The sequence below is a fragment of the Acomys minous genome (genome assembly GCF_964271855.1).
Source record: "Acomys minous genome assembly, chromosome: 12".
Lineage (NCBI taxonomy): Eukaryota > Metazoa > Chordata > Mammalia > Rodentia > Muridae > Acomys > Acomys minous.
The window spans coordinates 111,561,036-111,583,605 of NC_140493.1; the positions used below are offsets into that span (position 1 = coordinate 111,561,036).

At 49.9% G+C, this 22,570-nt stretch overlaps 1 protein-coding gene and 1 long non-coding RNA gene across 2 annotated transcripts in view; one reads left to right on the forward strand and one right to left on the reverse strand.

The window, feature by feature from the left end:
* Positions 1 to 22,570, forward strand: part of RPTOR (regulatory associated protein of MTOR complex 1) — a 303,099-nt gene that overhangs the window by 216,161 nt on the left and 64,368 nt on the right. Inside the window, exon 13 of the mRNA XM_084751163.1 lies at positions 951 to 1,061. Coding sequence (XP_084607289.1) covers positions 951 to 1,061 — 111 coding nt within the window. The remainder of the gene's footprint in view (positions 1 to 950; positions 1,062 to 22,570) is intronic.
* On the reverse strand, positions 2,420 to 4,699 carry LOC311580023. The gene is made up of 2 exons (XR_014773336.1): positions 4,352 to 4,699; positions 2,420 to 2,826 (listed from the first exon to the last, which is right to left on the reverse strand). It is a non-coding gene; the product is annotated as an uncharacterized lncRNA (long non-coding RNA).

Sequence of the window (22,570 nt, forward strand, 5' to 3'; positions counted from 1 at the left end):
GGCAGGGAGGTGTATGCCTTCCATGCCTTTTTCCTCCCAGGAAGCCTATACCCTCACACACTTGGATCTAGGCACACTTCTGAACTGTTCTTCTGGGTCCTCATTCTGCAGGCAGAAGTAGAACCAAGCAGTGACCCATGTTCCCAGCAGAGAAGTCATAAGGAAGTGGAAATGGCTGGGGGAGCACTGCAGACTGAAGGGGCCACGAGCCTTCCGCCAGCTGCAGTGGGGACAGCTTGTTTGGCTCTGTTTGCAAGTAAAGGGTTAAGACAAGGACTAAAAAGAGGGAGTAGTGGGTCAGGAGCCTGAGTTCAGGTCCCAGCCTGCGTTTAGGGGACGCATTGGGGGAGGCAGAGGCAGGTAAATGGATCCCTGAGAATCATTGGCAGCCAAATCAACAAGCCCCAGCTTTAGTACAAGACCATCAGAAAACAGGGTAAGGTGGTAGAGGAAAACCCCAAGTCAACCTCTGCTTGCCTTCCTATACACACACGTGTTCCAGCATATAAGATGTATACACACACACACACACACACACACACACACACACACACACTTTACAATAAATTAAATAAATGAAGTTTAGACCAGTACTGATGGAACAATAGAAATTTCATATGAATTGCTTATTTCACATTATAAACAGTCTGCTGCAGGGCGCTGTGGGATGAGCAGGTTAGCACTCTTCACATTTTTATTAATTAGATGTTATCAACAATGAGTGATCATTTGCAGGCTAGCATTGAAGGAGGAGGGAAAGCCTAGAAGTAGGAAGAATAACTCGAAGGAGGAAAGAGAAAAGTCTAAAATTGGGCGAAAGATTCCAACAATGGTTCCTCCAGCTTGGTCCTGGAGAGGAAGGCCAGTGGTGCTGGCGGCTTGAGGGGTGACGTGAGACAAGCGGGCACCAGGAGGAGGGGCTCATGGCTGTGCCGACTCTTTACCTCCAGGCCCTGTCGGTGGGCATCTTCCCCTACGTGCTGAAGCTGCTTCAGAGCTCCGCCCGAGAGCTGCGGCCGCTCCTTGTCTTCATCTGGGCCAAAATCCTCGCTGTGGACAGTGTGAGTAACCTCCGTCATCTGCAAGGGTAGGAAGCCATGCTCTCTCTGCCTGTGGTCCTGAGCAGGCCTCACCCCACCTGACAGTGACAACCCCCTCAGAGGTTTTGGTGTGATCGCTACTCTTATGTTTCCCTGCCCTTCCAACACTGTGTGCCTGCAGTCTGTGGCTGCCATCCTTCCCAGGCCTTCTCTCTTACAGAACTGAGTAAAACTCCTCCAACATCCATCTCTGGTGACCAAACCAGCCTAGTCTCTGCCAGATGCCAGGTCATCTGTCTGTCCCCTGTGTATCCCCTGCGTGTCCCCTGTGTGTCACTTCTGTGTCCCCTGGCACCTGCACCCTGACTACGCCCTGATCATTCTTAAGGCTGTTCTCTGTGTTCCTGACAATGGCAGCATCCTACCTCCCCCTCATAGCTCTGTCCCACCACACTATATTTTCCCTGTTCCTGAACATGCTAGCACTGGTCCTGGAGCCTACCCCCTGTCCTGTCTTTACCCATGCTGCCTGTAGCCCTGGGCACAGCCCCTCACATCTGGCTCTGCAGCCATTTGTGTCCTCCACAGAGATCAGTGGTACCTGTACTCAGAGCTTTGTGCTAAGGTCTGTAGGAGACAAAAAGGCTAACTGTCCTTGACTTTAGAAGGCTTACTGTCCCTAAGGGATACAGGCACAGACAGCTTTAAAAAAAAAAAATAAAACCTTATTGTGGGGCCAGAGTCACCCCTTATAGGAGCAGGAGTCACTGGAAATAAAGATGACAAAGAGTGAAGTCAGCCCAGTGAGGCTATGAGTGGGGCTGCAGGTGTGCCGTGATAACAAGGGTGGGCTGGGGCTGACACTTCAAGCAAACAAGGGACAGGAGAAAGATCCACAGTAGTGTAAAGAGGGCAGTGGTAAAGAAGTGTGAAGAGGGCAGGGGTAAAGTAGTGTGAAGAGGGCAGGGGTAAAGTAGTGTGAAGAGGGCAGGGGTAAAGTAGTGTGAAGAGGGCAGGGGTAAAGTAGTGTGAAGAGCGCAGGGGTAAAGTAGCTCATGGGAGGGAGTGGAAGGGAAGAAGGTTCTCTCTGAGGAGGGGAGCTGTGGTGACTCTGTGTGACACAGATGGCTGCTGTGAGCGATCAGGATTTGGCCAAGCTAGTGGTCATAGCCTGTGAGATGCTTGGGTGCAGATGTGGACAGCAGGCTCAAGGCAGATGGAACTGACCTGTGGTCAGGCTACATACGGAGCTGGCGGGGGCGGGGTGTGTGTGAAGAGGGCACCATCAGCAGTCACTAACATTGCTTATCTGCTTGCTTTTGAGACAGTCTAGAATTTGGGATCAGAGACATCTTTCTCAGGGTCGCATATCAGATTTCTTTTTCTTTTTCTTTTTTTTTAAATATTTTATTTAATTTTAATTTATGTGCATTGGTGTAGGGGTGTCAGATCTTGGAGTTACAGACAGTTGTGAACTGCCATGTGGGTGCTTGGAATTGAACCCAGTTCCTTTGGAAGAGCAGGCGGTGCTCTTACCCACTGAGCCATCTCTCCAGCCCCGCATATCAGATATCTTGAATATCACATATTTATATTATGACCCATAACAGTAGCAAAATTACAGTTATGAAGTACCAACAAAATAATTTTCTGGTTGAGGATTAGCACAACATGAAAGCTGTATTTAAGGGCTTCAGCTGGCTCCTGGTCACGTCGTCATAGGTGTGCACATATGTACAGCAGTACACAAGCAGTATGTAGGAAGAGTTCATGTTCCCACATCGCCCTCATGAAGTGATTGAGAAGAAAATACAGAAGTGACGGGGTCATGTTTCTGTGAGCAGCAGAGAGGAGGCCTGTGCTGGCTCTGGGTCTGACTGTGAGCAGCAGAGGGGAGACCTGTGCTGGTGCTGGCTCTGGTCTGACTGTGAGCAGGAGGACTAAGTCACTGCAAGTCTGGGAAAGGCCCAGGCTTAGTGCTACAGGTACTGCCTTTCCTGTGAGGCATGGAGAGCAGAGTAGGTGATCGTGGACAGCTTTTATTCTGACCCCCTTCGCCCAATCTCCCACGTGCTGGGAATGTCGTTGTGGGCAGTGGTGGAGTGTGGCTGTGGGCAGTGGTGGAGAGTGGCTGTGGACAGTGGTGGAGTGTGGCTGTGGGCAGTGATGGAGTGTGGCTGTGGGCAGTGGTGGAGTGTGGCTGTGGGCAGTGGTGGAGTGTGGCTGTGGGCAGTGATGGAGTGTGGCTGTGGGCAGTGGTGGAGTGTGGCTGTGGGCAGTGGTGGAGTGTGGCTGTGGGCAGTGGTGGAGTGTGGCTGTGGACAGTGGTGGAGTGTGGCTGTGGGCAGTGGTGGAGAGTGGCTGTGGGCAGTGGTGGAGTGTGGCTGTGGACAGTGATGGAGTGTGGCTGTGGACAGTGGTGGAGTGTGGCTGTGGACAGTGGTGGAGTGTGGCTGTGGGCAGTGGTGGAGTGTGGCTGTGGACAGTGATGGAGTGTGGCTGTGGGCAGTGGTGGAGTGTGGCTGTGGGCAGTGGTGGAGTGTGGCTGTGGGCAGTGGTGGAGTGTGGCTGTGGGCAGTGGTGGAGTGTGGCTGTGGGCAGTGGTGGAGTGTGGCTGTGGGCAGTGGTGGAGTGTGGCTGTGGGCAGTGGTGGAGTGTGGCTGTGGGCAGTGGTGGAGTGTGGCTGTGGGCAGTGCTGGGGTAGAACCTGCGTCTCGTGTATGGCGGGTGAGCGTTTTTGCCTACCGAGCCACATCCTCAGCCTGTCCCCAGGGGGCTCTTCATTCCTGGTCACCAAAGTTGAAACCTGGGCTCCTCTTTGTTTTCTGCCACTGTGCCATGGCCACAGCACTGTCAGTTGTTTGCCCTGGACCTTGTTACGCCATATTCTTTGTTCCCCTTTCCTCAGACAGCAGCCTGGAGTCTGTAGGTACCACATCCCATAGTGTGCCCATTGTCTGTCCTGCCAGTGTGCCACTGCACGGTCCCTTTCTCTCCTCACTGCCTCAGCCCACACTCTGCTCTGACCTTTCTCACTACAGATCCCTGAGCACCTGCTCAGCGCCTGCCCCCTTCACCTCCACTCTCAGCGTGCACTGTGCTGGGCCTGACACTCCGCTCCCTGAATAAGTGCTCACAGACAGCTTCCGTGTGGTGCAGGCTGTATGAGGTAGTTTTCCATCTGGAAATCACAGTCACTATTACCATGGTGCCACCTCCATTGCCTGTCACCTTTATTGATGTTTGCTTCCTGACCTGCCTGGTGAGGTCCCTGTAGTCTCTATAGAGCATCGGCCAGCCTGGTGTGTCACCTCTAATCACAGCTCTCTGGTTTTAATGGCTGCAGCCCAGCAGGACCCTAGTGCATGCTGAACAGTTGCCATACTGTACGCATCCTAGGCAGCTCCTGCGTTTTGAGTCTTCTTGCTGGAACACTCCTCGGCTCGTCTGGGGCTGAACTTGACTTTCTGGCCTCACTCACCTGGCTGCTCCTTATACCCTGTAACAATCAGATATTCCACCATTCTGTCTGTTAAGTAACATAGCCACAGCATTGGATGTAGAGGTAAAGGACGGAGGTGAAGCCTCCCTCGCTTGTCCCGGCACCCGCTCTCACTCTCTGGGCTGTCACTGGCCTCTCTGAACATTCTGCCAGTGTGTCTGGGCGCTCCACCTCCAGCAGCGAAAATGTAACCAGCAGGGCCATGACCTGGAAAGCCCTTTTGCTAATTTCCGTGTAACGGGGTCCCTCAGGGACCAGCTTACCTGTGCTGCTGAGCTCCGTTCTTGATAAACCGGAAGTTTGCTTTCATGGCTCACAGGGGCGGTGCCTTTTGGCCATTTCTGTTGTACCTTTATTCAGACTGACTGAAAGACCAACGTACATAAGCAAAAGGCCTTTCCCGGGAACTCATTTTTAAATGGCTTTTCTTCTACCTCATTATCTTCATCCTCTATATCAATGCGCTTAGAATTGGCTGTGAAGCCACATGGAGAGGCTCCTGGGAGTCTGCCGTGCAGCAGAGGCAGAGCACACGCGCAAAGCAGAAATGGCCACAGAGTCTGGGACTGTGGGTGCCAAGCTTCAGGCCTTTGTTCAGACTCTGAGTGGGACATGGAGCATGGCCCCTTGCCAGCACCCGTTCTGCTAGTGCTGCCTGAGCACAGTGAGCCAGGGTAGCTACCATGGTTATCAGCTTCTGCTAGTGCTGCCTGAGCACAGTGAGCCAGTGTAGTAATCATGGTCATCAGCTTCTGCTAGTGCTGCCTGAGCACAGTGAGCCAGTGTAGTAATCATGGTTATCAGCTTCTGCTAGTGCTGCCTGAGCACAGTGAGCCAGGGTAGCTACCATGGTTGTCAGTTTGGAGTGCGTTTTTATTTGTCTGTTGCTTTGGTTTGGATTCAGTATTTTTGTGTGTAAAGATAGGTACAGCTGCATTTGAAATGTTAGGCGTCAGATAGAAAAGCCAGTGGCGTTTCCTACCAGGGCTTCACCATGATTATGGTCACTGACATTTCAGTTGGCACCATGTTCCAGTAGGTGGAGAATGTTTCTCTCCCAGACGCACTGGTTCCTTGCACCCTGGGGCTGCAGGCAGCTGTGAGCACAGCTGTTCTGAGAGCAGACACAGCCTTGACCCACAGTGCACCACGCCGAAGGCTCTGTGGGCTGTAGCCCGACATAGTGCTCCGCTGGAAATGCCCTTGCCTGCAGCGTCTACTGACTGCCTACAGGCACAGGGCCATCCTGTGAGTTAATTTCCCAGCCAGCTTGCTGCACCTGTTATCTAACAGCAGTCATGTTGCTGGGAGACACTCTGAAAGGTTTCCTGTTGAAGCTGAGCCTCATTTCCTCTTTTCTGACTTTGGCCATAATTCCTAGAGACAAAAAAAATTCCACATGTATTTAAGCAGCCTCTCCTCCCCTCCTCACACCGGCCTCCCTGCTCGAGTGGCACATGCTCTCTACCAAGCATGAGTGCCCCGTGTGATTCCAAGTTTGCCACTGTGAGGGCCCATAGTGCACAGCACTCTACAGAGGAAGTGACCTGTGGTCCATTAGTACATAATAGTGTAGAGATTTGATGGCCTGTGGTCTACAGCACACAGCACTCTACAGAGGAAGTGGCCTGTGGTCCATTAGTACATAATAGTGTAGAGATTTGATGCCCTGTGGTCTACAGCACATAGCACTCTACAGATGTGGTACCTATGGATATAGACAAGCCTGTTGCCAGCGCTCCATCTTGCCGTGCTGCAGGTATGCAGTTTTCTGGCGTGCTCTAGAGGTCTGAGAAGAGTAATGCCCGCTCAGGCCAGACTCTGCTAAAGCTTATCAGAGTTCTCTCCCAGATGCCTGAGGAACACTGTGTGCCACTCTCCTATAGGGTCTTAGAGGACCCAAGCATAGGGCAAGAGCCATCCAGCCCGTAAGATGGGTTTAGACCTGACGAGATGCAGCACCCATGCCAAGAAGTTCCCAACTGCCGGACCCCCAGCCCCAAGTGATCAGACACCTGCTTCCAGCCTCCCACATGCACACGGCAGCCGTGTGTCTGCACACACAGTAAAAGCCTTGGGGGGGGGGGAAGGGTTGTGGGCAAAAGAGAAGCAGGAGAGTGTAGGAAAGAAGGGTGTAAAGGATTACTTTCCCTCTGGCTGAGGGCAGCGCACAGCACCGCCTTTGGCCCGGCGCCTCTGCAGAGCCTTGCCGCAGCATCAGCTCTCTGTAGAGACCCTCCCTGTGCCTTGATATTCTACTTTGTCACTGTTGTCAAATGACCAGGCAGGTGACAAACTAGGAAATAAGACCTATAATGAGAAGAAAATCGATCTGTGTAAATCTGTTCAAAGCTGTCACAGATGGCAGACAAGGACGGTAGAGAGAGGTAGACGTATGCTCCACACCGTCAGAAAAGTCACCAGACAAATGTCTAGAAACGAAAACACATTGGGCAGTCAACAGTGAGTTCAGCCTCACAGGAGAAAGTAGTGATGAGATTACATGAGAGAAGGAGTGTTCTGGAAATTTGAGGAGTATCATGGAGCCGCGCAGCAACTGCAGAAGGTACCACCTGTTGCGTTTTCCCTGTGAGGGACATAGATATATTTGAAGAAGGAATGACTATGTTTTTTCAGTTTCACCCCAGCCACACACAGTGTGAGGAAGACTACACCAACCACTTATGACCAAACGGCTACAACAGCACAGCCAGTAAGAAAAAGCAACAGGTGGGCAAAGTTTAGGACCACAGCAGACTTCATAGCCAAGTTGTGAGAATGGAAAAAGCTGGCCACGCAACAGCATCTGAAAAAAACACTGTCTCAAGGATGGAAGCAACTAGAAATGTCAGGCACACGAGAAGCCCCCAGGTGTCTCACTGAGGCGTGATGGCAGTGGCGGCTCCTGGGCGAGTGCTGTGTGGATGTCTGGGTCTTCTTCCCCCCAACACCGAGATCTCGTGAGGAAGGTGATTGTTTGAACATGAATAGCAAGTGTGTCCCGGGTGTACAGCAGAAGGAAGGAGAACTCCGGTCTGCGTGTGGTTGGGAGGAGAGAGGTGGAAGGAATCCACTTACTTGGCTCTTACACTTTAAGGTGGCCTGTGTCGCCTGCGTGTGGACTGTTAACAGTGTTGAACAGGGTTTGTCCAGGGGACAAGGCCCTGGGTTCCATTTCCAGCACCCTCCAAAAAAGAAACAGATAACCCTTAGGACACCACAGGAATTGACGACAGCTGTCTTAGTCAGGATTACTGTGGCTCTGATGACTCGTCCGTGACCAAAAGGGAAATTGGAGAGTAACTGGCTTGCATCTGTGCCTCTTTGTGCATCACTGAAGGAGGGCAGGGCAAGAACTCAGGCAGGCCGTGGAGGATGCTGCTCACTGCCTTGCTCCTGTGGCTTGCTCAGCCTGCTTTCTTTTTCTCTCTTTCTCTTTTTTTAAAATTATTTATTTTATGTTTATGAATGCTTTGTCTGCATGTAAGCCTAAAGGCCAGAAGAGGGCACTAGATCTCATTACAGATGGTTGTGAGCCACCATGTGGTTGCTGGGAATTGAGCTCAGGACCTTTGGAAGAGCAGCCAGTGCTCTTAACCTTTGAGCCATCTCTCCGTCCTTCACCCTGTTTTCTTATAGAACTGGGAAGCACCACCCACAATAGGCTGGGTCCTCTACCATCAGTCACTAATTAAGAAAATGCCCTACAGGCTTGCCTACAGACCTGTCTTATAGAGGCCTTTTGTTTTGTTTTGTTTGTTTTTGTTTTTCTTTTGTTTTGTTTTTCGAGACAAGGTTTCTCTGTAGCCTTAGCTGTCCTGGACTCCCATTGTAGACCAGGCTGGCCTCAAACTCACAGGGATCCACCTGCCTCTGCCCCCCCCCCCCCCCCCCCAGTGCTGGGAATAAAGGCGTGCGCCCGGCTGGAGGCATTTTCTTAATTGAGGTTCCCTCCTCTCCGATAACTTTAGCTCCTGTCAAGTTGACATGAAACTGTCCGGCACAGCAGACCACAGAAGATAATCTCATGCACACATCCTAGCACAGTGGAAGGAAGGGAAGAGAAGGGCCAGGAATTGGGGGGAAGCCGAGTGTCTGAGCTGTGCCACATCAGTAACTAAGATATGCACAGGCTGAACACCGTGGTAGAGGGAGGCGGAAGTGTGGGCTGGATGGCTAGACTTGCTTGTCAGCTCAGTTGAGTCAAGAATCACCTAGAGCCAGGCTGGGAACAGCTGTCAGCCCAGCACTGGGAGGCAGAGGCAGGTGGTCTCCGTCTTCACACTAGCTCAGGACATGGAGGGCCTCCTCAAACAGCAGCAAAGGAAGCACCCAGGACTGTGGTGAGGGACGCCTTTGACCATATCTTTAAAGATATTTCTAGAAAGGAATAACTGGGGAAGAAAGACCTGCCCTTAATGTTGGCTGCAGTGTGCTCTAGTGAGGGGGAGAGAAAAGGCAGCTGGCCTTTCTTTCCTTTGATCCAAGCAACACACACACACACACACACCGTGATGGACTGCCCCAGCCACACACACACACACACACCCACACACACACACACCCACACACAAACCCACAGATACACACACACACCACACATACACAGAGATACACACACACACCATACACACACCACACACACACATACACACACACACACACACACACACTCACACACACACACACACACCGTGATGCACTGCCCCAGCCAGCCAGATACCCCTTCCTCCCCTAGGCTTTTCCACATCAAAGCAGTAGGAAAAGTAACTAATGCAGGAGGGGTTATCCAATTAAGTAAAAAGTAAGAAAAAGCTCTGTGGCTGCCTACAAAAAGAATTTTTTTTTCAATAAAAAGACACGTGGGTTAAAGGTAACAGCTAGGAGAGGGTATGCCAGGCTACCATGAAGCCAGAGAAGGCTGCTGGGCAGGGTCGCAGTGGGTGCCGCGTGGTGCAGAGGAGGCTGCGGGAGAACAGGTCAGGTAGGAGTGCAGCTCCCTGGTGGAGAGTCGCGGGCCTTGATGATGAGCAGAGTAAGCAGAAGGAAGAAAGCAGCAAATGGAGAACAGATGTCACACTGCACACACTACAGCCAGTTAAAGACATTAAATCACGCAGTGTGCTCGACACCTGTGGGTGGGATGGCATCAGGGTCTCTATGCGTTTGTATTCATATGTGTACTTGTATGTACATACATGTAGAGGCCAGATGTCAACATTAGGTGAAGCTTTTCTTTTTCTTTTTTTTTCTTTTCAAGACAAGGCTTCTCTCTGTACCTTGGCTGTCCTAGACTTGTTTTGTAGACCAGGCTGGCCTTGAACTCACAGAGATCCACCTGCCTCTGCCTCCTGAGTCCTGGGATTAAAGGCGTGCGCCACCACCGCCTGGCAGGTGTGGTTTTTTTCCAATCACTGTCAACTCTCACTAAACCTGAAAACTTGCCGATTGGCTATGCTAGCTGGCCAGCAGCCTCCAGGATCCTCCAGTCTCTGCCCTCTCCTGTGCGTTCTGGGATTGCACTTGCACCGTACCATACCCAGATCCTTGCGTGGGTGCCGGGGACCCGAACTCAGGTCCTCATGCTGTGTAGCGGCAAGTACTCTGCTGACTAAGCCTTCTCTCCAGGCCCAAAGTAATCATCGAAGTACAGAATGTGTAATATATTATAATTATTAATAGCATTTATAATTTAATACACATGTAATTATAACTATGAAATACAATTTTAATAAACTTTTCAAAGAGGAACTCTTTTTTGGTGCACTATTCCTGGAGGTACTGCAGTACCAGGCTGACATGTGGAGTGGACAGAGCAAGCCCCCACTCCAACTCCTAACTCCAAAAACCCCTTTATTTAGTTCATTGTCTTTGGATAGCGGACATATTAGAGCAACTGATAAGACAGATAGTACACTTGGCCTTAGCCAAAAGGTCAAGAAATAGCTTTTTCTTTTCTTTTCTTTTCTTTTCTTTTCTTTTCTTTTCTTTTCTTTTCTTTTCTTTTCTGGGTCTCACTAAGGTAGTCCTAGCTGGCATGGTACGCACAACATAGGTCAGACTGGCCTCAAAAAGAACAAGTTTGATTTTTTTTTTTTCCAGGCACAGTGGCACACTTCTTTAATCCCAGCACTCGGGGAGGCAGAGGCAGGTGGATCTCTGTGAGTTCGAGGCCAGCCTGGTCTACAAAGCAAGTCCAGGACAGCCAAGGCTACACAGAGAAACTCTGTCTCAAAACAACAACAACAAAACAAAAACAAGACCAGGACAGCCAGGGCTACACAAGAGAAACAAAAAAAATTTTTTTCCCCATTACATGAAAGCCAACTAGTCTTTGGAGCACAGCGAAGCCATGCTGAGGCCCTAAGTGCGTGCGTTAGGAGGGGGAAGCTCAGATTCCGGCCTCAGTTCCCACCCAGGGTGTTAGTGGAAGAAGAGCACAGGAGAGTGGGAGAGTGAGGACGGAGGAAAAGGCAGTACAAGGGAACATGGCCACCCTGTGGAGAATCAGTGCCAAGGGCTGGTTCTCCAGACACATTGCTGGAGGTAAGGAACGTCACCCAGATTGGGAAGCAAACACAGAAAGAAGGTTCTGGAATTTGGAACAGCAGGTGATAGCACTAATGGTTCTAAAAGGATGAGAGGTAAATATTGTGAGTGACCTTGACAGACAGGCTTGTTCCTGACTGACACGGAAGACTTGCTGAAGAAGAAACAGCTGATCTCAGTAGCTCTGTATCAGGGAACACCACAAGTCCAGATGGTTTCCATGGAGAATTAAGGAAGACGCATATGGTAGCAGTATAGCCCTTTCTGTATTGCTCCATGAGATAAGTAACACTCTGATACCAAAACAAAACCAGACAAGCAAACACAAGACACTGTAGACCTCACGAGCACACAGAAGTTAGATAGAGAACCTCACAAAAGCCTCAGTGCGCAGGCTGGGTACAGCTCAGGTGCTGCAGTGCTTACCGTGAGAGCAGAAGGATGTGGCATGGGAGCAGGGGCGAGGGGCATCCTAACTTCAGCCCTGGGGACATGGGAGCAGGGGTGAGGTGCAACCAGGCTCAGTGGGAAACCAAGGAGGACACCTGATGTTGGCCCCTGGCCTCCACATTCACTGTCACACACACAAGTCACACACAATCAACCTCAACCTCTCCCTCTCCCTCCCTCTCTCTCTCTCTCTCTCCCTCTCCCTCTCCCTCTCCCTCACCCTCTCCCTCTCTCTCTCTCTCTAATAAATAAATAATACATCATGCCTCAGTAGGTTTTCTTTCAGGATTGTCAGGGTTTTTAAAGCTGTGAAAGTGAGTTTTACTTGCCAGCCCGACCGTCTGGAACAGTGGCTCCCAGCCCGTGGGTCAGGGCCCCTTTGGGAGTCGCGTATCAGATGTCCTGTATTCCAGACATTTATATTACAATCTATAACAGTAACAGAACTGCAGTTAGGAAGTAGCAACGAAATACTGTATGGTTGCGGATCACCACAACTTGGGGAACTGTATTAAAGGGTCGCAGCATTAGACCGTGAGAACCACTGCTCTAGAGTCAGCTAGGAAGAGTCTGGGTGAGGGCCGTCTGCAGCAGCTGGCTGGGGCATGCTGGGGGATTGCCTTGGTCCTGAACTGTGGAAAGATGAGGACAGGCGCTGAGGGGTAGGATGCCAGCGTGCCTGCTCCTGCCCGTGATGCTGCTTCAGTTCCCGCCTGGGCCTCCCCACGGTGATGGACTGTGGCCTGCAGCTGTAAGCCAAACGAAATCCTCTCCCTTAAATCTTTGTCAGGGTGTTCTATCACAGAGACAGAGATTAACTAAGACAACCATTAAACTTACTGACCATATTAACAAAAGAAGAAAAAGCCGTATAATCTGAACAACTTTCAATTGGTTTCCAGCACCTATAGCAGGTAGCTCATTAGCATCCATAACTCCAGCTCCTAGCAGATGGGACACCCCTTCTGGCCTCCAAGGACACAGCACATATATACACATAAGTAAATAATTTAAATTTTTACCTGGGCTGTGGTGGTGTATACCTTTGATCCACTCTGGAAGCCGAAGCAGGCAGATCTCTGAGTTCTAGGCCAGCCTGGTCTACAGAACAATTTCCAGGACAGCAAAGCTACACAGAGAAATCCTGTCTTGAAAAACAAAAGCAACAAAACAAAATTAAATAGAGAAAAAATTTAAAAGAGAAAAGAATTAAAAACTAGTAATGGAGGGGAACCTTCTTGACTTTGACAAGCCCCACCTGTAAGAAGTTCACCCCCACCATGGCCCATCATAATGACAGACCAATGCTGACCTCAGAATCAGGGCCACGGCGCTGTCTTCACTGTTTGCCTTCATTCTTGCCCCGGAAATTGTCAATTGTACAAAGCAAGACGAAGAAAAAAAATACCTGAGTTGAACAAGGGAAGATAAGTGTTGTTTTTGTGTTCAAACAGCATGTGATAATCTGGTTGAATTTTTTTAATAAGATGTATTTATTTATTATATGTACAACATCCTGCCTGCATATGTGCCTGTCCGCCAGAAGAGGGCACCAGATCTCATTATAGATGGTGTGAGCCAACATGTGCTTGCTGGGAATTGAACTCTGGACCTTTGGAAGAGCAGCCAGTGCTCTTAACCTCTGAGCCATCTCTCCAGCCCTGAATCTTTTTTGTTTGTTTGGTTTGGTTTGGTTTGGTTTTGGTTTTGGTTTTTCGAGGCAGGGTTTCTCTGTGTAGCCTTGGCTGTTCTGGACTCACTCTGTAGTCCAGGCTGGCCTCAAACTCAAAGCAATCCACCTACCTCTGCCTCCTGAGTGCTGGGATTAAAGGCGTGCGCCACCACACTGGTTATAAATCTTTTTTTTAAATCTCTGCAGAACATATGAAAATATTGCTAAGTTTGTTGGTTATAAGAGCAATATACAGAAAAATGAATTTATATCTTAATATCATTAATCAACAATTAGAAGTTGAAATTAAAATAAAGATGTCACAGATTCATAGACATGAAATAAAAGCAAATTCTAACAAAAGATAATAAAAGATCTATACATCTGAACACTGCAAATCCTACTGAAAGGAATTAGGAAACATCTGAGTCAACAGGAAACCGTCTGTGTCCAGGACCTTGAGTCCAAAATTCATATGGAAATGGGCAGAGGACCCACAATGACCAAAACAATCTTGAAATCAAACAAAGCTTCTATATTTCTATAAATTCGAGTCTATGAAGTTCAACTCAAATTCAAGACTTACTCTAAATGTATAGATTATAAAACCTAACATGACAGCTAGGCGTGGTGGCGCACGCCTTTAATCCCAGCACTCGGAAGGCAGAGGCAGGCACATCTCTTGAGTTTAAGGCCAGCCTGGTCTATAAAGTGGGTGTAGGACAGCCAGGGCTGTTACAAAGAAAAACAAAACCTAATGTGGCATCAGAGTGACTGTTATGGGATGGAATAAAGTGGGTAAGTACACCCACACACACGAGGCAGAGAATCGATTTCAACAAAGGCTCAGGAGAACAGCTTGTCTTCTCCACTGAACAGTTGAGACAGTTGGATATCCATGTGACGAAAAGTGAACCATATTAAAAATTATGTCAGAATGGATCCTAGTTCAAGTGTAAAACTCAGTACTATAAGACTTCTGGAAGAATGCATCAGGGAAAGAGAACTGACCACTGGTACAGCTGAGGGTGGTGGTGGTGGTGGTGGTGGTGTTTTCATACAAGACCACAGAGTAACTTCATGCATGGTCTTGATGAAGGTGAAGTGTCTTCTGTCATGAGCAGACAGGCCACAGGTGAGCATGCAACAGCTTGCAGGCATTGGTTCTAGGGATCAAAGTTACCCTCAAGCTATCAGGCTTGGCACCAAGTGTCCATGTCCAGCAGCTCCACTCAGTTCTTGCTTGTCACACAGACTTACATCTTAACATCTGTAGCAGCTTCTCGGAGAGGGGGCTGATGTTGAGACTGCTGCTGTCATCAGCCTCTCACATACTGGAGACACAGGAGCAGGTCACCACAGCAAGCTCTGTTCTAGTACTTTGAAACTGGACACTTGGCAGGTGAGTAAATCAGCTTACCCAGACATGCTACCAGAAGTTAAAACTAACACGCACACACAATCTCTCACACACACACACACACACACACCAACATAAACGTTCTGCTTAAATGATGCAGGTACTAGAGCTGTGTGTACTATGTGGCTCTGTGTGTTTAAAACTCCAGAAGGCTTGAACTTGTCTGTAGTCAAGGGAGGCAGCTCAGCTACTTGGGGCCAGGGGAGGGGAGGGGCAGGAACGTTTTAGAGGCTGGGTGGTGGTGATGGCTTCACAGTATGCACGTGTCCTGGGGTTTAAGTCTGTGTCGTAACTTGCTGTTCTTTATTAAACTGATGCTGCAAGGTGACCTAACGCTGCCCTGGACCTGACCCTAGACCAAAGCCAGAGGCCATGACACACAACACATGAGCATAGTGAGCAGTGGCAAGGGATTTGTGAGTATGGAAGGAAATGCCCTCTTTGTAGGAGGGCACATGTGTGCAGAGGCCTGAGGTGGACGTCAGGTCAGGTCAGGGTTAGAGTAGGAGGGCACATGTGCGCAGAGGCCTGAGGTGGACGTCAGGTCAGGTCAGGGTTAGTGTTGGGTTGGTATTCCTGCACTGTTACAGCATATGTGTTCTACTGTCCCTGACCCTAAGGGTCTGCTCCCGCTCCATCTTGTGGGTCTTTTCTGTCTTCCTGACACTCCAGATTAAACACACAAGCCTAAAAATTTGAAGCTATGATCCACTTGTGAGAGAGGACATGCCTGCTTGGTTTTAATAAGTTCCCCAAGTGTTGTTATCATCTGTCTCTCTGCTAATTAACAAGAATAAGGGAGGGAGGCAGTTAATTAAGGACTGGTGTAAGCTGGGTTCCAGCTAATTGAGGGTTTTTTCATAGACAGAATTAATGTGCAATTCAGGCAGACCTTCCAAATTACAGTTAATAAAGTTTTATTTATAGCACCACTGGGGAACGTCAAGGGCACAGTGTCAGAGAATGTGGGGAAACACTGTGAGTTGGAACTGATGGCATAGTCCAAAGTCAGACATACAGAGGCTTACCCTGTGTGCATAGGGTCTGGTCCTCAGGAAGGGCTTCCGTGGGAAGACAGCTGGGGACGAGGTGGGATTTTCTTCCTTCCGCCTTTCTGGCCCATGAGTCCTTTACAGTCTCCCAGTGTGTGCTGTTTGCTCTGCAAACCGATTTTTCTCTGAGGAAGTTTGGTCAGGTCCTCAGCCTCACTTCTCCCTGTCCCCACAGTCCACATTCGCCCCTCACATGGGCAGAGCGCAGTTGAAAGAGAGTTCAAGGTCAGCCTTCTCACTGTCGCTTGTGCCTCATGTCCCATCTCGGGCACTGGAACTTCCACACTGGTTCTGCTGGCCACTGCAAGGGCTGCCCTGGGAGGAAGGCAGGCATGCTCCACCTGAGCCCACTCTTGTGTCCAGAAACTTGTGCTTCCTGTCTGCTAAGCTTTACAGAAACCTGAGGTGATAGCCTTCTCTGTCTGAGGCATCTTAGTGGACATTTGTCACCAGTGAGTCCCATGTTGGTGCCTTACCACCACTACACCATCCAGCCACCCATCTCACCTCAGGGCTTCTCCCTCAGCCCACTGCCCCTCTGGTGGCCATGGCAGCATGGGGCGTGTCCCCAGGCCTGCACAGCCCCTCTGATGGCCATGGCAGCATGGGGTGTGTCCCCAGGCCTTCATAGCCCCTCTGGTGGCCATGGCAGCATGGGGCGTGTCCCCAGGCCTGCACAGCCCCTCTGATGGCCATGGTAGCATGGGGCGTGTCCCCAGGCCTGCACAGCTCCTGCTGCACTGTTCTGCATGTTTTCCTCAGGACTCAGCTGGGTAGTGACAGGCTGGAGGTGGAAGACAGATGAGTGCCCTGTCACATGTGCCCTGCTGTGTGTTAGCAACCTTCTCCCTCCAAAGTCACCACTCCCCTCCCCCAGCTTTGCTGTGCTCGTGACAGCAGTTTGGGGACATGCTGGGGTTTGCTGCAAACACTGCTTAGTTTCTTTAGTCACTTCTGCTCTGTTTAGGACCCGAATGTGGATCTGTGTGAGTAGTAGGGGGCGGGGTTCATTATTTATTTAGACATTGTATTAGTTACTTTTCTGTTGCTTGATTAAATGCCAAGGCCAAAAGTGACTTAGGGGAGAAGGAGCTTACCTTGCCTCGCAGTTCCAGAGTGAGCCCATAGAGGGGAGGGGGGAGGCCAAGGTCACATCATCAGCCATGGATGTGGATCAGAGACAGCAATCCAGAGCAGGGAAGGCTATAAACTCAAAGCCCACCAAAGATATACTTCTTCCTCCTCCTCCTCCTCCTCCTCCTCCTCCTCCTCCTCCTCCTCCTCCTCCTCCTCCTCCTCCTCCTCCGGGCTCTACCTCCTAGGGCTTCTGCAACCTCCCCCCAGTGGCACTGCCAGCCAGAAGCCTCCTTTTCAAACCATCAGGCATCTTTTATAAATCTGTGTTTGGGGTGGATTTAGTTTTATACTTCTGAGTTTTTCTAGTCTCCCTTCTCTGTAATGAAGCCACATTTCTTCCTGGAAGCTACCTTCATGGGGCATCTCTTAGGTCTGATGGGGCAGAATGGAGACGTCGTCCTCGCTGTCACTGTGACAGTCACAGCTCGTGGACAGGAATCAGGAACGCTCACAGGAAAATTGAATAAATGTCTTCTCTCCCCTCTTCCTGCCACCTCCTCCATGTGATTTCATTGCTTTGAGGGTACGTTATGACTGGAGTATAGGTTGTAGTCTGCAGAAAACCAGTGAAGGGAAGGGCAGTGTTAGGGACACATGTCTGCAGAAACCTTTGCTTTGTGCAAGCCCCTCAGCAAGGCTAGAACACCGTAGGAAGGTACCGAGCGCTGTGCATGATCCACATGGGAAGTTTCCCCCCAGTGCCGGCATGCATCGTGAGCAGCACACGTCACAAGCCTCAAGTGGCCAGGGTGTGCTACCTCAGGGCCATAACAAATTGCGACACGGAGTAATTGCCCTGCCAGTGTAGCCAAGAAAGTGGGAGGTAAAAGTGGCCACCCCCACGCTGCATTCTGTCAGGGTCTGTGCAGAAAGGAGCTTTTCTGGTCTGGACCGGGAAGCTCCAGTGCCCCTCCCCAGCTGGGGAAGCTGAATAGCCGCAGACAAAGCTACAGGAGGCCTTTCTACCTGAGGTGCAGTGGGGACTGGGGACAGCAAGCTGGGATCTCTAATGGGGGAAGGACAAGATGAAGGTCCTCCTTCAAAAGGACGCAGGCGTCACCTCCGATCGCCTCAGGTCATCGGCACCAGCTGTGACTAATGTTGGTATCAAGGCTGGTGGGTAAAGGCGCTTCCTTTACAAGCCTCAACCTGCGTTTAACCCTGAACCCTACATAAAGGTGGAGTGAGAGGACCAAGAGTTGGTCCCTGACCTCCACAGGGACCCACACGTGCATCATATATGCACACAATAGTAAGAAAGAAGCTGGGCACACCTTTCACCCCAGCACTCAAGAGGGAGAAGGAGGAAAACCCTGAGTTTGAGGCCAGCCTGGTCTGCGTAGTGAGTTCCAGGCCAGCCAGGGCTGCGCAGCAGGAAGGAGGAGCATGGCCTCAGTGCCAGGCCAGATCCTGTGTGACAGTGCTCTGTGGGACCCTCAGGCACAGGGCAAGGCCTACGTAACAGAAGCCATTCAAGGCACTGAACTCGATTCTAGGCAGCAAGTGACTTCCAGCCCCACTTCTGTGTATAGTGGGGTAGGTTTGGGTCTGGGAAACCCAAAGGGTCTATTAACACTAATAAAAGAACTTAGTGAGGTAGAAGTTTAATACAGAAGCCAGAGAGACAACAGCCGGGAGATTAGACAGGACGAGCAGCCTGTTGGTGGGAGGGTCGTAAATCCAGGAATAATCTAACTTGAGATGGGGAAGGCTGCCACAAACACCTTAAAACATTCCTGAGCGACATAAAATCAACTTGAGCTAATAAAAACATACCCTGCTCTCTTACAGAAGGGTTCTGTGTCGTAAGCATGTCAGTGTTCCCTCTTAATTTATAACCTTAATATAATCCTAGTAAAATTACCAGTGGGCTTTTTTTCTGGAGCTAGACAAACACATTCTTGGTTTCATGTGGAGAAATAAGTGGGAAGAGGCAGGGAATCCTGGCCAGGCGGAAGAGCGATGGAGATCCTGTCCTCGTAGACACCAGTTAGCTGTGACGCAGCAGTAATGAGGAGCAGCGTGGACCAGGCCTCACAGACACGTGCACTGGTGCGCATTACAGAAGTGGTCCCCAGTGGATGCTGCGAATGACAGTGGCAGCTCCTCAGGTGTGCAGCTCTTCAGCTGTGCGGTAGAAAAGCCAGGAGGCGGCCGTAGTTTAGATGGTGAGTGGCTCCCGAAGCCACTGGGGAAAGCCGGGCCGAGCAAAAGTGGTTTGAGACCATAAGAGGTGGGACGGCTAGGAGCTTTAGGCCACATAATGGAAGCTCCTTCCTCCCGCGTCTTCCTCACCCTGATGTAAAGCCTCACCATGGGCTCAAAGGCAGCGGGCCAGCCAGACACCAACACCATCATCTAGAACAACACTTCCTTTTGTTTTGTTTTGTTTCCTTTTATTTTTCTTTTTTTACATATACATTTATATTATTACACATGAATACAATAAACTACATATAGCAAGAAGAACTCGTTTTGTTCTTTGAAACAAGGTCTTTCTATACAGCCCTGGATGGCCTGGAACTCCATATTTAGACCAAACTGGCCTTGAACTCACAGAGAACCTCCTGCCACCACACCCAGCCCACTTTTTCTTCCTTTTTTTCTTTCACTTTTCCTTCTTTTAAGTTGAGGGTATAAGATATTTTATCACAGAGACAGAAACCTGACTGACAGAGATTAATTATGCACTTTGAACAATAGGATTTAAAGAACTAGCTTCTTTAAGTAAAAATAAAACCATAAAAACGTTAAAAGAGAAATCAGGTAAATTCTATGTTAACTTGGGCTGAGTACGCTTTTAAACCACAATTCCAAATTTAAATGCCTTTGAAAAGAAATTTACTTGACTATAGATAAATTTTATGCAGGGAAGTATTAAAAACTATGCAACAAGTAAAAAATAAATGGGTTCCCTTATGCATAAGGGCTCCCACAAACACAAAAAACCTACCAACAGTTCAGTTAGCGCGTGGCCAAGCCGAGTGCAACAGGAGCTAAAGAAGAGGCGTGTGATTTTGAGCACCTGTTGCTTTTATGAGTTCAGTTCCTAGAACTCTCAGGGCAACTCACCACCCCATCTGTAACTTCAGCTGCAGGGGATCTGACGCCCTCTTCTGGCCTTCTCAGACACTGCACACATGTGCTCAGACATGCGTGGGATACACACCCATTCATGAAATAAATCTTTACAAAAGTTGATGCAAATGGCTCTTGACAGTGTGGGGTTGCTGTTTCTCCTAAGTGCACAGTGAGGCTGGTTAAGTCCACAGTGCTGTGGGTCCCTACAGAGATGATATTCGGAACTGTAAAAGGAGCAAGGAGCTGTCCATGAGAAAGTAAGGGTGCGGGATCGGATCTTTATACTGTAGGCCATAGATAAGCTTGAAACAGCAAGAGACAGCCCAACTCTGCAGCTAGCAGCCTGAGGAAGGCGTCCCTAAAGGGACTTCTACTCAGCAAGAGCCAGTCCCTGACTTGGCCGCAGAAAAGGGATTACAGTGTGAGTCAGTGTGAAACAGAGCGAGGCTTATTAGGAAGGCATTTCAACATGTATTTAAGCACTTAAACACGCAGAGAGGCACTCAGGAAAGTAATGTGGCACGTCTGAGGGCTTACAGAGTCCTGCGTACTGTCTCAGTGGCGGCCAAGTCCCCGCTCAGAGGCTCGCCGAGAAGCCTCCTTTGCTTTGCTTGCGTTCTGATAAATGAGACAGTACATGGCTCCAGGGGCCTTGGAAAGGATTTCAGTCCGACAAGATAAAGCCTTAGGTCACAAGGTCACACAAGAGGGTAAAGATGGAGCTTTGGTTATAAATGGGATTTCCAGCTGAGAGGGAGAAGTCCACATAATGCTCAGCCTCCAGCAGCATCTTCTCCCATTTTAATATTCCTACAAATGTCTCTCTTAACAGGAATATGGTCCTGTGTTGGCAACCTGAACAGCAAATGCGAGCCACGCAGAGGTTTTTTTTTGTTTTGTTTTGTTTTAGATTTATTTCTTTATTTATTATGTATACAATGCTCTGTCTGCATTAGGCCTGCAGGCCAGAAGAGGGCACCAGATCTGATTATGGATGGCTGTGAGCCACCATGTAGTTGCTGGGAATTGAACTCAGAACCTCTGGAAGAGCAGCCAGTGCCTTAACCACTGAGCCATCTCTCCAGCCCCCACAGAGTTCTTGATGCTCAGCCGACAGAGACTTCAGCCAGTGCCCCTTTCCCTTCCCAGAGTTCCATAATTCTCCTCGTCTTTCTATCCTGCATAATGTAACAATAAAATTTTTAGAAAGAAAAAAGTAAGAGCCAGGGCCTGCTGCGCAGCCGTGCTGTTTGCAAACCGCAGGTATAGCTGCACAGCCCGCCTCGGAGCGTATTCGCCTTTGCCCTCTCCTCTGTCTGGTCTCCTGGAGTCCTGAATGAGGCTTGGAGTGGGTTTCATTGTGGCCGAGACGGTCCACCAAGAAAGCCCCATTTTCCAGCCTTCCCTTCTTCCCTTGCTTCTCACTCTAGCCTTAACTATGTGGTCATTGCTCCTGACCCTGGGAAGCACTGCTTAGCAGAGTCTCGGGCGGGCTGCAGCCTTGCTTTCTTTCCAGCTCAGTGAGGCTGCTGGCCTAGGACACACAGAGAGAGCCGGTCAGGGGACCTGCACCTCTCCCTTAGCAAGTGGAGCTGCTGGAGGAGGGGCGCTCTGCATGCAGTGCAGCCAGCATACACACAGCACCTGTGAGCATCATGTGTGGAGAGCAGCCATAACTGCTGCTTGCCAGCAGTGTGACAAGCTTATCAAAACAGAAATCTTTTAATATATGCCTCATAATCAGCAGACTCTGCTTTTGAAGGCGTATTAAAGTGATCCTTTCAGATCTTCTGACTTGGGAGGCTCAGACGTGGAATTAGTAGGATATGAATTAATGACAGTTTATTACTCTCAGATGAGCTGTGCTTCAGGAGCTCCCGTAAACGTGTGGGCTTTGATTTGACTTGTCAGAGCTCCAGTTTGAAAACAAAGAAAGGTGTCTTTCCTCCTGAGCCGCGGCGTGCCCTCTGCCGAGGCGGTGGTCCATGGCTCGGGGGGCCCAGCCTACATGACAGGTTGAGGTTTCCAGCTTGTTTGCTGGCTGCCTCGACTGAAATGGGGACTGTATGATGCGTGTGGCTGGGTGAGCAGCAGCTGGCCTCAAAGCCTGCGGTCTGGGCCGGCCGTCTCCATCCTGTCTAAGACGCCTCGCAGAGCCAGGGCAGCGTTCGCCCCATGTGCCAGCTTATCATCACCGTACCACTGTGAGGCGTTCTTCTGGACGCTGACAAAAGGAGGGTCGTGAGGGTGTTCACGCTGAGAGCCCATGCGATGGCCACCTGCCTCTGCGAAGGGCTCAGGACCAGGCTGCTCTGGAAAGTTAGGGGGGTCCTTAGGCAGGGTGCGCCATTCTTCTTTCTCATCTCAGTTCTTAAGGCCCAGGCTGGGTTCCTAGAGGGCCTCTAAGCTTAGAGCAGAGATTTTTGGAGCTGTTGAGAAGGTGGTAGGCGCGTCACCCTGAGTGCTGGTCCCAGAAGGCCCTGGTGTCTGTCCCCACAGTGCCCTTCATTCATGGGTCACATGACTCTAGACTATTCCATCTTTGTACCACTCAAGGCGAGTGGTGAGAGCCTGAGATTGAACCGTTCCATCTTTCCTTTCCTCCTCCTGCCACCTCCCGCAACATCACCCTCAACTTCTGAGCTCATGAAGAACCAGACTTTCAAG